This window comes from Primulina huaijiensis, chromosome 3 (genome assembly GCF_012295235.1).
Source record: "Primulina huaijiensis isolate GDHJ02 chromosome 3, ASM1229523v2, whole genome shotgun sequence".
NCBI classification, from domain to species: Eukaryota; Viridiplantae; Streptophyta; class Magnoliopsida; order Lamiales; family Gesneriaceae; genus Primulina; species Primulina huaijiensis.
In genome coordinates this window covers 17,602,217-17,620,815 of record NC_133308.1, presented here as the reverse complement: position 1 = coordinate 17,620,815, position 18,599 = coordinate 17,602,217, and the positions used below count along the sequence as shown (strand labels likewise).

The 18,599-nt window shown below is 36.6% G+C and overlaps 3 protein-coding genes across 3 annotated transcripts; 1 reads left to right on the top strand and 2 right to left on the bottom strand.

Moving 5' to 3' along the window:
- Window positions 1–4,145: 4,145 nt before the first annotated feature.
- Window positions 4,146–6,113, top strand: LOC140974596 (uncharacterized). The gene is made up of 6 exons (XM_073438158.1): window positions 4,146–4,240; window positions 4,332–4,448; window positions 4,533–4,987; window positions 5,058–5,312; window positions 5,396–5,640; window positions 6,023–6,113. Exons 3-6 carry the CDS (start codon window positions 4,778–4,780, stop codon window positions 6,111–6,113), a joined length of 801 nt encoding a protein of 266 aa, XP_073294259.1. The 5' UTR covers window positions 4,146–4,240; window positions 4,332–4,448; window positions 4,533–4,777.
- A 4,209-nt stretch (window positions 6,114–10,322) lies between these two features.
- On the bottom strand, window positions 10,323–10,868 carry LOC140972525 (uncharacterized). Its single transcript, XM_073434941.1, has one exon. The coding sequence runs from the start codon at window positions 10,866–10,868 to the stop codon at window positions 10,323–10,325; it is 546 nt and encodes a 181-aa protein (XP_073291042.1).
- Window positions 10,869–12,843: 1,975 nt separating this feature from the next.
- LOC140972524 (uncharacterized) lies at window positions 12,844–14,118 on the bottom strand. The gene has a single exon (XM_073434940.1). The coding sequence runs from the start codon at window positions 14,116–14,118 to the stop codon at window positions 12,844–12,846; it is 1,275 nt and encodes a 424-aa protein (XP_073291041.1).
- Between the last annotated feature and the right edge of the window lie 4,481 nt (window positions 14,119–18,599).

Here is an 18,599-nt window from a genome sequence, read left to right as displayed (position 1 = left end):
GAGTTTAGGAAACGTGCTTTTGCGTTTATAACGCTCGATTATTCGATCTTCGGCGAGGGTGACGTTGGACGACCGGACGAAGAAGAACACAAGCTTTTCTCTCCTCCTAATTTTTGAAAAATCTGAATTGTGCTTGCATGGTGTTTCACGGCTGATGGAGGGTTTAATTGTAGTGTTTTAAAAGTCTAGATGACTTATTTATAAATAATTTAACATATTAATGGGCTTTGGTTTTGGGCTTGCAAGCTTAGGGGTTATTGGGCCTACTAAATTAATTAAATTGGGCCCAATAACACTTATTTAATTAAAACATAAAAGTTTATAAAATAAATTTCCATAAAATACAATTTTTGATCTTTTAAAACTCATTGTTTGCCCAAAACCGGCTTCCCGAGAAAAATCAAGCTCGACTCGTAAAATAATTCGAACTCCAACATTTTTAGGAAAATTAAATCATTTTTAATCATATTAGGAAGCCTTGTCATTTTTTAATGAAAAATAAATATTATTGTCTTGGTCGTCCCCGGTCTCCTTTCCCCTTCCTATTATCGAATATTCGGGTAAAATTCTTAATTTCATGAATTCATATCATATTATCACTTAATCATGTAATCATACATTTAATCATCTAATAAATATCATGTTAGCATTTAAAATAAATTAAATAAAACAATTAAGCAATTAAAATAATTTTTGCATGCATGTGGTTTACGTGGACTGATTTTTCGGACGTTACACGGCTGATGCACCCTCTTGGAAAGTAGTGGATCACAACTGGCCAAATTTTGCTTCCGAGCCAAGAAGCCTAAGATTGGCCATATCAGCAGATGGCTTCAATCCACATAGTTTGATGAGTTCTGCATATAGTTGTTGGCCAATTGTGATGATCACTTACAACCTTCCTCCAAGTTTGTGTATGAAGAGAAAATTTATGATGCTCACTTTGTTGATATCTGGTCCCAAACAACCGGGAAATGATATTGATGTCTACTTAGCACCTCTAATTGACAACTTAAAATTTTTATGGGATATAGGTGTTGATACATATGATGCATATCGAAAAGAAATTTTCTCGCTTAGAGCTGTGCTACTATGGACGATCAATGATTTTCCTGCATATGGGAACATTTCAGGTTATATTGTGAAAGGATATCATGCATGTCCAATATGTGGTGAAGAAACATGTTCGACGAGGTTGAAGCATAGTAGAAAAATTGCGTATACAGGCCATAGAAGGTTTGTTCTTACAAGTCATCCGCATTGAAGGCAAAAGAAAGCATTTAATGGGAACCAAGAGTTTAAACTCGCACCAAAACCGTTAAATGGGAATGAAGTATTAGAAAGAGTTGAAAGAATTAATTATCGTCTGGGAAAAATGAGTGGGAAGGTTCAATTGAAGGTAGGTGATGAAAAATCATGTTGAAAAAAGAAATCTATATTCTTTGAACTTGAGTATTGGAAACATCTACATGTTCGACATGTACTTGATGTGATGCATATTAAAAATAATGTTTGTGAAAGTCTCATCAGTACGTTACTTGACATTCCAGGAAAAACAAAGGATGGAGTTGCAGCAAGACTAGACCTCATGGAGATGAATTTGAGGACTGATTTGATACCAAAGATGGGGGAGAAAAGAACGTATTTTCCAGCTGCCTGTTATACACTAAGCAAGGCTGAGAAAAGAAAATTTTGCAATTCTATGTTTGGAATAAAGTTCCCTACGGGTTACTCATCTAATATTAAAAACCTCGCGTCGATGAAGGACTTGAAACTTGTTGGCCTTAAGTCATATGACTATCACACTTTGATGCAACAATTGCTTCCAGTGGCCATACGTGGTGTCCTGCCTAAACATGTTCGAGATACTATCACTCGGTTGTGTGGGTTCTTCAATGTGGTATACAATAAAGTGATGTCTCAAAGTTGGATGAGATGCAAAGAGAGATTGTGATGATATTGTGTTTACTAGAGAAATATTTCCCCCCATCTTTTTTTGATATATTGATTCATTTGACTATTCATCTTGTACGCGAGATAAAATTGTGTGGACCTGTTTGGTTTAGGCATATGTATCCATTTGAAAGATTCATGAAGATATTGAAAGGCTATGTGCAAAATCGCCATCGGCCTGAAGGGTGTATAGCCGAACGTTATATTGCTGAAGAGGCTGTGGAATTTTGCTCGGACTACATGTCTAGTGTAGATACAATTGGTATCCCATCAATGCATCGGAGAGTACAACTCACTAAGCCTATGTCTGGTTCAGTAATGCACTACTAGTGATGATGAGTTGAATCAAGCACATCGGTATCTCATGGAAAATGATGTTGACGTTGAGCCTTATATCGAGTAATTTCTTTGACTTAGTAATACTTTCTTCCTATTTTTTTTGAATTAAATTGGTTAACTTATCCTTAATCATTTCATCAGGGAACACATGACATATTTGGTTGCAAAATTTCCCCATAAGGCAAAGTCCAAAAGGTGGTTACAAGAAGAGCATAACCGAACCTTTGTCAACTGGTTACGTGATAGTGTAAGCTGTTTAAATATCAGTATTATGGTGTTTTTTAAAACTTAGGGATAAATTTTAGCTCTTTGTGAAATGTAGGTTGCAAGTGCAGTTGGCAATTCCACTCGTGAAATTTCAGAAAGATTGAAGTGGGTAGCGCGCGGACCTAGCAAACAAGTGTTAAAGTACTCTAGTTATTTGATTGATGGGGTCACTTATCATACAAAAGAGCGAGATGATACACGAGTTGTGCAAAATTCCGGAGTAAGCTTAGTCGCAACGACAATGCAAGTTGCTAGTGCAAAGGATAAAAATCCAGTTGTGTCAGACATGATTTTTTATGGAGTTATTCAAGAAATATGGGAACTTGATTACCAAATGTTTCAAATTCCAATGTTTAAATGTAATTGGGTTGAGAATATTAACGGTATTAAAGTTGATGATCTTGGTTTCACGTTGGTAAACCTAAAGAGAACTGGATTCAAGTCTGACTCTTTTATCTTGGGCAGTCAAGCAAAGCAGGTGTTTTACATTGAAGATCCTCAAGATCCTGCATGGCATGTTGTACTTGCAAGTCCCACCAAAGAGTATATTCACTACATGAATGGTGATGAATTGGAAAATGATGTAACCCACTATCAATGTTTTACACGAGGGTTTATATCAATGGATGTTGATGGAATAGATGAAAATGAACCGCCATGCATTCGTGAAGATTGTGATGGGTATTGGGTTGACAATAATTAAGTGCAATCCTAAATGACTTGAACCAGCATAATAGGTTACATTCCCTTACTGTTCTGCATATTGCATTCTCATGTAGAAAGAAAAATAAAGAACTGAGTACTAATTTTTTATGACATGTGTTGCACAGTGCATTTTTCTGATTGCCTAACAAATTGTAAATGCTTGCAGGATGTCAAAGAATGAGAAGCCTAAACAGAATACTGCATATTCTGCCAATGACAATAGTTGTGGGGGCAAAACAGTTTTGGAATCTACAGAGACGGAAACAACAAGATCATCTAGAGTTCGTACACGTTTGGATAGGCTTGTTAGGCAAAGGGTTCATGGAATCAGAAAGAATGTAAGGTTCAATAAATTGGGACAGCCAGTAGGAGAATTTGCAGGTGAGATGCAAAGTTATATTGGAGTTCTTCTTCGAAAAAAGGTATAGATAAGTTATCAGACTTGGAAAATGGTTCCAAATGATGTCAAAGATTTAATATGGGAATCGGTTAACGTAAGTTATAATATTTTGACTATTTTAATTAGTTTTCATATGGTTATGATATGTTTAATGTTATGGGTTAATATGACTTCTACAGCTACCGTATAATGTTTATCAAAGCTTGAAGAAGGGATGTCTGAACTCTGCAAATAACAAGTGGAAATAGTTTAAAGCTTTTCTCACTCAAAAGTTCATTCTTAGCAAGCGGGATAACACTGAGGATTTGAAAGAACCACCTACTAAGTTTGGTATTACACGAGATGATTGGAGTTCATTTGTAATCAATCGCTTGTCTGACGACCTCATGGAAAGATTCTTAATTTGTTATTTTCAAATAAGTAGACCATAACAAATTATTTCTATTGAAATCTGATATATGTGGTCAATTTTCAATTAACTAGAAACTACGTGATGAACAAAAGAAGAGAAGAAAGCAAAACATATATCCCCATCGTATGTCTCGCAAAGGATATGCACGTTTCGCCAACGAAATAGTAAGTATTAGAAAGTGAGTTAATTCGGAAAGTTTACTAAATCCATGCTACGTGATTTTTAAATTTTTGATATCATATATATTGTTTGTAGGCAGATGAGTTATGTGACGATGATGATATAAAGCGAGCAATTATGTGGAAGAAAGGACGGGTCAATAAGAAGGGTCAATATGAAGCCGATGAGTTGAAATCGGCAATAGAAAAGATTGTAGGCAAACAAAACATGAAAATGAATAATTTTTACTCATTATAACTGTTTTTAGTAATTATCTTGTTCTTCTGTGCATGACAGGATGGTTATGTGCAACAAAAAATCGAGGGTACGTTGCAATTTGAAGAGGGAAAAAAATGATATCTTTACGAAAGCATTGGATTCACATGAACATTCTGGTCGTGTGAGAGGTGTTGGAGGTCATATCACTCAAAGCATCTACTTTAATATTGGTAGAGTATGGAAGAGTCCTCTTGGTGATGACCATATAATCCTTAATCAAACAAAGGAGTTGATGGAGGCAAAGATATTAATCTCAGAACAAGATGCACGCATCGCAGAACAAAATGCACGCCATACAGAGACTTGAAGAGATGTTCAAAAAAGGTGCAAGCAACTTTGACATTGAAGAAAAAGGTAGTCGCTCAGTAAAGTTACATCCCATGAGTGACGATAAAATCAAAAAGAGTGTCTCGAACTATGCAACTTCGCATGATGATGACGTGAAAGCTTTGTGCAAAGCTGATTTTTTGCAGGTAGCTGATTATTGCAATTGTCAATGACTTTGATTTGTATCAATTTATAACATGATTATTTGTCTTCTAGGGTAAGCCGGTTGCATTGGCATTGGAATCTAGGAACAATATTGTTGCCTACGGTACAATTGTCCATGTCAATGCGGATGATAAATTATTTCATGGTGTTCCCTCACCCATGAGTTGCATGCACGTATCCATTGATATTGTTGTCGACAAATTAGCACATTTTCCATTTCCAATTCCAAATGAATGTGATACTGTTGGTGATGCTATAGGAACACATGTACCTTGGCCAGCACACTTGGTAGTAATGCAAGATGAGGTAAATGTCAATTTATATTTAAATTTAAAGTATCATAAAGAATTCAATATTGCAGCTAACATGTGTACATTTGCATTGTTTAGAATCTTGAAAGGAAGAAAAATGTCAACCACAGAATTAACATTGGTTTGTCTTCAAGTGTGCCAAGATCTTTACATCTATTGTATTGTTATTGTGAACGTGCTCTAACCGATGAACAAAATCTATCACTGCTTTTTGATCATGATTTATTTGACGAGGATTACGAACTACTTCTGCACCTTGAAGACATCATTCCTTTCTATAGTTTGGATCCAATATCTGCCAATTGTATAGTTGTGTACATGTGGTAAATTTTCTTCTTTTGTTTGTTGACCGCTTAAGCTGTATAAACTTAATTAATTTAGCATATTCAAATTATTCTGTTTGAAATTGTAGGCATCTGTTTAAAAAAATGAAAATAGATAACATGACCGACATGTTTTGATTTGTGAATCCACACACGGTCCATACATGCCATATGTGACTAGCTAGACTTGACAAAAACGGAAAAATCGAACACTTGAATGAAAGAGCAAGTGTTTTGGCCGAAAGACTGAGTGGTGCATCAACAAATCAACTAGTTTTAGTGCCACATAATGTTGGGTGAGGCAAAATTACAATATCAAATTTAATTCATTTTCTCGACATTTTATTGAATTGTATGCACTAATTATTTGTTTTGTGCGTAGTTACCATTGGATTCTTACTGTCATCGATCCTTACAAGGAGATGGTTTATTTGTTGGATTCACTTAGTCATCGAAACCGTTACGATGACTGAAAATATGTGGAGGATATGTAAGTTAATATTAAATTTTATATCAAATTTAATTTAGTGAATAAAACACTCATATGTTGACTGTTAATGATGTATGCAGGAGTGTAAGATTGTTTAATTCAAACAAGGAAAGGAAAGGGAAAAAACAAGCTATATGGGAAGTAGTAAAGGTATGCATGTGTACTTGTCATTAACCAATGTTTATTTCAATTTGTGTATCAATCACTAACAATTTTTTTTAACATAGGGTCCACGGCAACCAGATTCAAAACAATGTGGTTTTTATGTTATGAGATTTATGCGAGAAATGATTGAAAAAAATGCTACCAGTGAGAAGAACTCAATATCTTCAATTGTAATATTCGACATATTCTCAATATTCACAAATAATTGTGTATTTCTCATTTTTCAATGTCTTTATTGATTGTTTTTTACTAATATTATTAGTGTGTTTGTTAACAGTTCATGAAAACAGAGTACTCTAAGGAAGAAATTGATGAAGTGCGATACGAGTGGGCGGAATGCATACAAGATTATATTTACGACTAAGTATGCAAAGCATTGATGAAGTGTTTTGTGTTACGAATAGGTATGCAAAGTCTTGAACTGTATATTTGGTAACAATTCTAGGTACGTTGACGAAACAGAGCTTGACGAAAAAGAGCTTGACGATATTAGTGTCACATTACTTCTAGCTTCCTAGAACATAAATGTTATAGGTTTGTGAATTGATGTTATTACTTTGTTTCGAGTATATAAATGTTGTTTGTGTTGTTTGAAAATTTTTGGGATGTCTTATTTATGGAGAAGTCATGCCGAAATTTCTATTTTCTTCAGTATATACTAGTTATGACTTTATTTTGCATATATAAATGTTGTTTGTGTACTCTTACTAATGTCAATATTGTTTGGATACTATCAAAGCTAGGCTGCAAAATTGATATCATTAACTAATTCGATATGTTGATATTGTGGGACTCTACTGCCACATTGTTAATTTCGATTGTTATTTTTGGTTTAATTATTATTATATATATTGTAAAATAAAAAAAATTTAATACAATAATTTTTACCTAATGAAAAAAATTATTAAAGACAACAGTTTTGAATTCTAGTGAAGAAAATTTAAAGACAACGGTTTTAAATTGTTGTAGATTCAACAAAACACTACGGTTTTTAGGCGTTGCAAAACTGTTGTCGTTGTTATAAAAAACAACGGTCCCAAAAGTTGAGAAACCGTGGTCGTTGATATATTATGGCAACGGGTTAAAACTGTTGCAAAACTATTGTCAATCGTGTTAAAAGACATTGGTCTTTAAACGTCGCGAAACTGTTGTCGTTGTTATTAAATAACAACGGTTTAAAACTGTTGCCAAACTGTTGTGGTTGGTGTTAAAATACAATGGTTTCAAACCGTTGTAAAACCGTTGTTGTTGGTTATAAAATACGACGGTTTAAAACCGCTGTCGTTGGTAGTAAAAGACAACGGTTTAAAACCGTTGTCGTTGAAGGCACTTTCAACAACACCCTCAGTTACAACAGTTTTAAATGGCCTACGACAACTGATAAAATCCCTTTATCCGTTGTCGTATTGCGTTTTTGTAGTAGTGTATACATAAATAATATCATATGATTACATGGAGTTCCAGCTAGCACACTATCAGATAGAGATCTATTGTTTGTATCCCGTTTTTGGAAGAGCTTTCAACAACCTATGGAGACTAAAGTTACTCTTAGTACGGCATATCACCTTTAAATGATGGCCAAACTGAGATAACAATAAAACTCTTGACGATATGTTGAGAGCATGTGCTCTAGACTTCAATGGTAATTAGAGTGAACATCTGCCCTTGATTGAGTTCGCCTACAATAAAATTTTTCTTAGTAGCATTGGAATGGCACTGTACAAATCTTTGTATGGGCGAAAATGTCGATCACCACTATATTGGAATGAAGTAGGGGAAAAAGCTATCACTGGACCCTAGCTGATCCAAGAAACAATGGATAAAGTTACTATGATCAAGGAGAGACTTAAGACTGCACAAGATCGGCAGAAAAAAGCTGTGCCGATCTGAAGAGAAGACCAACGTAATTTGAAGTGGGCGAGAAAGCATATGTGAAAGTTTCACTCATTAATGGTGTGAACCGATTCAGTAAGAATGGAAAACTGAACCCCGGATCTGTTGGACCTTTTGAAATTATAGAGAAAGTGAAAACAGTTGCTTACTGATTAGCATTCCCACAAAATATGTCGAAGATTCATAATATCTTCCACGTTTCACAACTAAGAAGATATATTTCAGATTCAAGTTATATTCTTGAAACTGGACCACTTCTGATCGAAGGAAAATTTAATGAAAAATTAAATTACAAAGAAGTTTGTATTCGAATTGTGGGCACAAAGGACCAAGACGAAAATAAACATAATGTATATCAAGGTACAATGGTCAAACCACTCTGAGAGACAGGCCACTTCAAGTTTGGATGAAACTTTCAATAAAGAGGAAGGGTGTGAAGACCTAAAAAATTATGATACAATTAAGCACAAGAATTCCAAGGAACATATTCAACTGAATACACATGGACTTGTAACAACCATCATAAAAGAAAAAAATTGACATTTAAATTGAATAAATTACCATGAATGGATGAACTTTCAGCTCACCTTAAGAGGTCTATAAATAAAGGCCTTAAGCTAGAAAAAATTCACACAATACTACATCAAAAACTTCATAATTTTTTGAGCTTCACCAGCTGCCAAGGAAATGAAATTCTACAACATTTTTGAGCAAGTACTTCCATAATATCATGTCGAAGTTCTATACAAGCATTAACTGAATTTCACTTTCGAGCTATATTCTTTCACATTTTCGATTCAGGAACTGTCATGCCCTAGGGACGGGGTTGGTCGACATCGACGTTGTTCTCAAATTTACATTCGAAAACAACAAGCCTCAGAAGTAAAAAAATTCAGAACCCAGTCTTTGTATTCATAATACTGAATATTTCATTGTCTGATACAAACTAAAATAACCAATGTTTTACAACGGAAATGTAAAACCATACATAACAATGTCTTAACAGATGCAGCGGAAATACAACAGAAATTAGAACTGAGAAATAACATTCTTTTTCACCAGCCCCAGAACTGATTTTGATCTTCTTCTTCTAACATTTCTTCCTCGTTCTTATCTGAGATGGGTTTGGTGGGTGAGTGATTTGATCGTCACTCAGTAAGCGGAGGCGTGAATAACTCCCAGTTTTCAAAACCATTTTTATAGAAACAGTAATACGAAAATATACAGAAACTTACTTTCAGAACAGGAATCAGTATTCAAGAATAACATGTTTCAGAACAGAAATCAGAACTTAAAATTTAGCAAGTCAGCACTGAGCACATTTGTGAATTTTATGTCTTAACTGATATCAGTCCCCTATATGTTCTTTCCTCTAAGGGGTGAGGTCAGTAATCAGGAATCAAGAATCAGGAATGTTTCAGAATATATATTCCTACCATTAGTTCATTGGGTTTCAGTGCTTCAAAAATCAGAAATCAAGAATATATATACTTTGCTTCAAAACAGAAATTATCAAACTGATTTCAAGATATTTATACATAAGCCCACTTACCGTAATTTGCTAGAAAGTTTCGGTTGAAGTCTGAAATCTGCTTTCTCTCGCTACTGGATTTTACTTGCTATGGAAAGACACTCTCTTAGCTCGAATTTCAGGTGATAACTCAGGATTTGTGTAACACCAATTCATAGATTTGAGGGTGTTATTTATAGGAAAAAATCTGACTGTTAGCTCCCCAATTAATGGTCATAATCTGCCATGAACAACCTTTAACAGTCTTTATTTCATGTTAAATATTTCAGTTACAAGTCATAAGCAGAATCAGTAGCCGTCTGCTGTAATTTCCTGCTAATAGTACTCTTTTGCTGTTGGATTCTATCTGCTGGAAAATACCAGCTTCTGAAATTATTAGTTGCTGCTGGAATCGTTAGCTTCTGCTGAAATATTGCTAGCTGCTGAAAAATGCTAGCTACTGCTGGAAATCTGAAAATTCAGGTTCTCACATCCCTCCCTCCTTATAGTTTCATCCTCGAAACTTGGCTATACATGATCCTCAAAGAGATAAGGGTATTGTTCTCGCATCTTTTTTTCCAACTCCCAAGTAGCTTCTCTTTCGGTGTGATTGGACCATTGCACTTAGACATATGTAATAGTTCGTCGCTTCAGTACTTGGTCTTTGTTATCCACAATTCGAATCAGAATTTCTTCATACTTCAGTTCTTCATTTAAATAGCCTTCAACCAACAGTGGTCCAGTTTCAAGAATATGAATTGGATCGGAAATATATCTTCTTAACTGTGAAACGTGGAAAACATTATGGATCCTTGACATGTCGGGAGGAAGTGCTAATCTGTAAGCAAGTGTTTTTACTTTCTCTAGAATTTCGAAAGGTCCAACATATCTGGGATTCAGTTTTCCTGCCTTATTGAATCGGATCACACCTTTCATAGGTGACACTTTCACATATGCTTTTTTTCCAACTTCAAATTTCACAGGTCTTCTTTTTAGGTCAGCCCAGCTTTTCTGTCGATCTTGTGCAATTTTTAGTCTCTCCTTGATCAAAGCAACTTTATCCACTGTTTCTTGGATCAGTTCGTGTCCATAGATGGCTTTTTTCCCTACTTCATCCCAATATAGTGGTGATTGACACTTTCTTCCGTACAGAGCTTCGTATGGCGCCATTCCAATACTGCTGTGATAACTATTATTTTACGCGAACTCGATTAATGGAAGATGTTCGCTCCAATTACCACTGAAGTCTAGAGCACATGCTCTCAGCATATCCTCAAGGGTTTGTATTGTGCTCTTAGTCTGGCCATCAGTTTGAGGATGATATGCCGTACTAAGAGTAACTTTTGTCCCCATAGCTTGTTGAAAGCTCTTCCAAAAACGAGATGTAAATCTAGGATCTCTATCTGATAGTATGCTAGCTGGAACTCCATGTAATCGTACAACCTCATTCATGTATAATGTGGCCAGTTTATCCATATTATAATTCATGCGGACATGTAAGAAGTGCGCAGACTTTGTGAGTCTGTCTACAATTACCTATATTCCATCATGACCTTGTCTCGAATTTGGTAAACCGACTACAAAATCCATGGAAATATGTTCCAATTTCCATTCTTGAATTTCTAATGGTTGCAGAAGTCCACCAGGTCTCTGGTGCTCTGCTTTGACTTGTTGGCACACGTGACACTTAGAAACAAACAATGCAACGTCCTTCTTCATTCCATTCCACCAGAAACTTTTCTTCAAGTCTGTACATTTTGGTATTTCCAGGATGGACTGAAAATTTTGACTTGTGTGCTTCAGAAATTACTTTTTTTCGAAGGTTATCAATGTCTGGTACGCACAATCGTCCTTTCATTCACAAGATTCCTTTGTTATCCGTCTCGAAATCTGGTGATTTCTCTTCTTTAGCTTGCTTTTTCAGTTTCACCAAAACGGAATCTCTATCTTGACTTATCTTGATTGTCTCTCGAAGGCATGGTTGTGCTGAAAGTGATACGAGGATCACTTTAATCATATTCTTTCGAATTAAAGAATCTGCTACCTTGTTGGCTTTGCCTGGGTGGTAGCTTATCGTCAAGTCGTAATCTTTCATGAGTTCAATCCATCGTCTCTGTCGCATATTTAGTTCTTTCTGAGTGAAAAAATATTTGAGGCTTTGATGATCGGTGAAGATCTCACACTTGGCTCCATAAAGATAATGTCTCCATATCTTTAGTGCGAACACCATTGCATCTAGTTTGAGATCATGCGTCAGATAGTTTTGCTAATACGGTTTTAGTTGTCTTGACGCATAGGCAATTACCCTTTCATCTTGCATGATCACACATCCTAAACCACCTTTTGATGTATCGCTGTAGATGGTGAAATCTTTTCCTTCTGTTGGCAAAACCAATACCGGATTAGAGGCAAGTTTCCTCTTCAAAGTCTCGAAGCTTTGCTCAAATTCTTCACTCCATTGAAACTTGGAGTTCTTTTGCATGAGTTTAGTGATGGGTATGGCTATTGAAGAGACTCCTTCAACAAATTTTCAATAATAGCCTACTAGTCCTAAGAAGCTTCGAATTTCTGTCACATTCGTTGGCCTTGACCAATCCATGATTGCTTCTACCTTCTTAGGGTCCATAGATACTCCTGCTGCTGATATTATGTGTCCCAAGAATGTGACGCTCTCTAGCCGGAATTCGCATTTCTTGAATTTGGCGTACAGCTCCTTTTCTCTCAGCGTCTGGAGGGTGAGGCGAAGGTGTTCTTTGTGTTCTTCCTCACTTGGAGAATATACAAGAATATCGTCGATGAATACCACAACAAACTTGTCAAAAAATGGTTTGAACACCATGTTCATGAGATTCTTGAATGCTGCCGGAGCGTTTGTTAATCCAAACGGCGTTACCATGAACGCATAATGTCCATACCTTGTTCTAAAGGTTGTCTTCGGAATATCGTCTGTTTTGACCTTTAGTTGGTGGTAGCCTGACCTTAAGTCGAGCTTGGAAAAGACTGTAGCTCCTTTGAGTTGGTCAAACAGGTCATCTATCCTTGGAAGCGGATACTTATTCTTGATTGTGATCTTATTCAGTTCCCTATAATCAATACACAATCTCATGCTTCCGTCTTTTATCTTAACAAATAGAACAAGAGCTCCTCACGGAGATGCGCTTGGTCGGATTTGCTTCTTATCCAACAATTCTTGAAGTTGTTCTTTGAGCTCTTTCAATTCTGCTGGAGCCATTTGGTACGTTGCTTTTGAGATTGGTGTAGCATTTGGTACTAAATTAATCTCAAATTCCACTTCGCGGTCGGGGATTGTGCCAGGGAGTTCTTCAGGAAAGACATCAGGAAACTCTTGTACTACCGGAATATCTTCTAGTGCAAGCATGGTTTCTTCCTTTACCTCGCTTAACATAGCTAGGTAAACTTCTTCTCCACTTTTCATGGCTTTCCAAGTTTGAGAAGCAGAAATGAGAGTCTTTCGTTCTCTTGTCTTACCATGAAATAAAAGTTTCTCTTGGTGTGGAGCTTGGATGGTTACCGTCTTTCCATGACAGTCTACTAAAGAATGATTCTTGGCAAACCAATCAATTCCAAGAATTACATCGAATTCCACCATGTTTAGTTGGATTAGATTTGCCTTGAAATTCTGATTTTCTATGAGAACACTAATATCCTGATATAGAGTGCGAGTTTCTAAAATCCGATTTGTAGGAGTTGCTACTCTATATGGTTCTTCTAAGTTATCAGGCTTAGTTCCTAACTTCTTGGAAAATCTCTTAGACATGAATGAATACGTAGCACCACAATCAAATAACACATAGGCAGGTATCTTATTGATTAGCATGGTAACTGCTACGACATCATTCGAGTTGTCAGCATCTTCTTGAGTGAGTGCATAGACTCGAGCATTTGTCTTGTTTTCCTTAGGATTTTTTGGAGTTGTTTCACCTATTGGACCATTCCTTGGATCTAGATAAGAGCATTGAGCAATGCGGTGGTCCAATTTTCCACAACAGAAACAAACTCCAGAATTTCTACGGCATTCACCAGTGTGAGTGAATCCACAAGTTTGGCACTTGACTCCCTCTCTGCTTGATTGAGAAGAGGTGGTTCTTTTGGCTGGAGCACTGGTGAATTGATTGCTGAAAAACCTAGGCTTCTTGAATTGTTGGCCCGGTTGGTACCGGCTTGACTGAGGACGTTGGAGTTTGTTCTCACCTTCACGCCTCTTAATGTCATTCTCAGCCCTGATGGCGTCTCCCATCAATTCATCAAAACTATTGGGTTCGATAACAGCAAGGGCAGATTGAATGTGGCTGTTCAATCCTTTCTTGAAGCGATGTATCTTCAAGACCTCGTCTCCCATGATGGTTGGGGAGTAAGTTCCCAATGAGTGGAACTTGGATGAATACTCCACCACTATCATGTTTGGTTCTTGAACCAAGCTTTCAAATTCTTACGGCTTCTGTACTCGAATTGCTGTCGGGAAGTACTGCCTCAGAAATGCCTCTCGGAACCTTTGCCAAGTGATAGGTCCCGACCCTAACATAGCTGGTGAAATTCTTTCCCACCATTTGGCTTTTTTTATCCACAAGAAAAGGTGTAATCACTTCTACTTTGATCTCTTGTGGAACCTCAAGTAGTCGAAGGTGATTCTCCACCTCATTCATCCAATTCAGTCCGACCTCATGATCGAAACTTCCATCGAAGTTTAGGACTCTTGCTCTTCGGAGGGACTCATAGTGCTGTTTAGTCCCATTTTGAGCTGGAGGTGGTGGCGGTGGCTGATTAGCATTAGGGTTGACAAACCCTTGTAGTGTGGTTGCCACAATCGTGGCTATAGCCATCAAATCCACCTGACTGAGGCCAACTGCTAGTGGTGGTTGTTGTGCATCGTCATCATTGCGGTTGTTATTGTTGTTGCGGTTTCCATAACGAGGGTTGCGATTGTTTCTCACGTGTCTTCCGTCCATTTCCTACAATTATGAAAGTTCTATGTTTTTTGGCAGAAAATGGACTAAACAAAGGAATCAAAATGATTAAGTAATTGCTCAAAAATTAAATATGAAACCAATAGATAAAAATAAATTTTATTGATTTCCCACGAAAGTGCAATTACAACTTAGAATTCAAAAATGCTAACAGAAATGCAAATGGAACAAATGTTACTACAAAGAACTACTACTGATGGTCTAATCTATCACTTCTCCTAATCCCAAATCCATAGGATCCTCTACAACTTCTTCTTCTTCGGGATCATCCTCGGGTTCTTCTTCTTGGTTGGCTATTACTGTTTCCAGATGTTCAATATGACCATGCAGGACTGCATTCTGGTCACTAAGAACTTCAACAGTATTCTACAACTCTTGAATCTGAGCATCAGTCTGCTCACAATACTGGTTATGCTCGTGCATGAGTTGGTTCGTTTGATCCTTACGCACATGGATCTTCTCAACGAAGTTATCACGTAACTTGATTAACTCTGCAACGGCCTCTTGGGAGGTTTCGAACTCTTCTTGAGCTCTCCTATTCCTCTCTTCTGCCTCATGCAGATAGTGAGCATAATGTTGAACATCATTCCTTAAGTGTTCTGCTCTACGCTGTAATTCATCTTTGGCCAACTGTAAGCAATAGTTATGACCCTTGAGTTTCTCTATCTTCTTCTCTAAGCTCTTAATTTAGCTACTCTGGTCAGCCATATCCTACATCCAAATCATGAGAATCAAGTTTCAGAAATGATATCAAGAGTACAGGTTGAGTTATAGACAATTACTGGAATGAACAGAATCAGTATAGCCTATAACATTAAATAGAAGAAAATCGCTCAAAAATTTTCGGTCTTAGAATCACGTGAAAATTTTACTAAAAAACATTCACATCATGAACATGAACAGTACCAAATTTGGCGCAACAATACTAAGCCGTTTGGAAATGAAAATTCTTCAAAGTTTCGAAAAATTGAAAAATTTTACGGGAATGACGATATCATTATCTAAACGAAGGATTTTGTGGTTTTTCGGTGGTGCTAGAACAAAATATTCTTTTTAGGTTTGGTTTTCCTCGTCGAGAGCTTTCCGATAGTATATTAAAATAGTCAAAATTCCTCCTGGATCAAAAGTTATGGCCGTTTGAAGTTTGTGCAAAAAACACCTCAACTTCCATACAATTTGCAAGGTCTACTGCATGCGCTTGCTGGAATTCACTATCTATGTTAGAGTAAGTGCCCGTCGAGCCAAGTGTTGGCCGAGGGTTCATGTTTAAACTCTATGAATGATCAGTCTTTATTTTAATAATATTTGAAATTATTATTTTGGCACTTCTTTATCTGTATACCCATGCTAGTTGCATAGATAAAGCCCTTGAATATACAAATAGTAGAAAGAATATGAGATGCTCATATGATGAGTATCATGAAACTCATATTTGTAATACTGTATATTCTAAATGGTTCCTAGTCGATTCCGCCGCCACTAAGAAGGATATAGGCCGTTCGAGTTCGAGACCAGTATCTGCGATGTGAGTACCGTGTTTCATTGGTAGGGGACATTGTGATGTCCGAGCATGCAGATAGGTGCTCCTTGTAGAGTGCACTGAACAACCCTCCATAAAGGACTTTCCAAGTGGTTCTCACTTATCGAGTGGAAAAGTCCTAGTTTATGGTTGTACACCATTAGTCCTTATGACCCGGGACAACATTGAGACTCTATGTGCTAGAATTACACTTTGACTTGTTTACCAACTCTCAAGGGGTCATCAGGTGGCAAGGTTGGGTGTTCTGTCGAAACATATAGGAGTCGATGCGTTGTAGTCGGGGATTCACCGCTTACCTTCGGGTATGGATATCCTTTGTGTTCTCATGTATGTGTAGTTTGAAATCTCTGATCAGAGTATGGTGGTAATTAAGAAAGGGGTTTCTTAGATTACACCATCGATGCAACTACGACATGACACATAGTATCGATTCATCGACAACTCTCGATAAACCAATGGTTGTCGAATCGGTCGGCATATATGACTTGAAGGGACCGTACTGTACACTAACCATAATTGAATGGTTCTTGCAGGCACTATCATTTGATACCTAGGGAATCATGTAAGTGATGCTGCGAGGCGTTTAACATGATTGGTTGGGTACTATCAGACTTGAGTTCTGACATTCTTGTTATCAAGGAGTTGATAAGTAAGAACGGAGCAATTGGGGTATGCTCATATAAGGACATGTTTAGTCCGAATCACATGGAGATGTGAACCCACGGCTAGTTGTATCAATGAACCATTGAGGGCCACACAAGTGCCAGCTTTCTAGATCCCTTTGAGAAGTTAAAATAGTTCAATGTGTTGAACGGCTTATAAATGAGTTTATAAGCGTAAAGAACAATAGAAGTAAGACTTCTATGAGAGAAATGTAATTTTTAGTTTATGAATGTGTTCCTAAATTAAAAGTAGGCCAAGTGAATAATTTATTTGAAAATTGTGATTTTCATAAACATTATGGACTAAATTAAATTAATTCAAGTGTTGAATTAATTAAATAACATTGAGGCTTGTAGAGCCCAATTGGAAATAATTATTTAACTATTGGGCTTGAGTCAAATCAAGTAAAGTCTAATTGGGCTCAAATATGTTTGAGACAATTAAGTTAAAAGTCCATGGGCCCTTTGTAAATGTTACAAGCCCACTAGGTTTTGCATGCTTTGGAGATGAAGAGGTGTGGATTACTTTTGATTAAAATATTACATGGCATGCAAGACTACTTTTCACTTTTCCCACAACCTAGACAACACACTTCACTCTCCCATTACACCTAAGTTGGCAGAAAATTCACTCTCAATTTTTCTCTCATTTTGTTCTTCAATTGTTGGAGAAACAAATCTCTTCTCAAAGAAAAATCCTCATATTTTTCTAGTGCAAAATATGAGGGGATCTACCTATATGGTGGTGGGCTTGATTTTGAAGGTAGGAGGAAGCTTGTAGATTTTTTTTGCCATACAAGAGCTAAAGCGTTTACACTTTAGTTGGAGCCATCATCAACCTCAAGAGGTTGATAGGTAAAACTTCTAAACACCCGTCATAGTTTGTGTTTTTGTATATGTTGCACACTAGTACTTGGTGTTCGAATTTTTCAAAATTTTCATAAAATTTTCGGTTTTCATGTTTAAAAAACATTCTTGAGCTTCCGTTGCGATTTCGAACACCTAAAATTGATCCCTTTCGAGTGGTATCAGAGCTAAGGGTACTAGTTTTTGTGTAGCATATACATGATATTATAGTGAGATCGATTTCTAACCGCATGAGGTGAGGTTTTGCAACAAAAATCAAGGCCATCTTTGGGATAATTTCGAGCAGCAAGTTGCTGCCCATTTCGGGCAGCTCAGGCTGCCCGAGGGGCTGCCCATTTCGGGCAGCTCGGGCTGCCCGAATCCCCCCATTGAAAAATAAAATAAAAAAAAAAATTTTTGTTGGCCGGAATCTGGCGATGGCGATGACGACTAGGGTTTTCAAAAGGTGTTTTGAAATATCAAAGTGTCATGGGCTTTGAGTTGTTGGGCCATTGGATGGCTAACATATTTGTGAATTTTAAATGGGGCAAAATGTTTTTGGTGAAAAATAAGTTTTTGGGCCCTTAAGTTTAAAATTACAAAAGTTGCAAACATTTTCTCATAAAATAAATAATTGAAGTTGGACTTTAATTATTTATAGTAAATTGTGATTTACAAGAAATTCGGTTATAAATAAATTAATTGGAAAGTAGACAAAGGTGTTTGTATACTTTGTTAATTTAGTTTATAATCGTGGCGGTTAGTGATTGGATCAAGATATATAATATTGGATCAATTAATTATTGTGATAATTAATTGATGGTGTATGATATGTGATATTATGCATGAAGGATGATCAAAAGCCCAA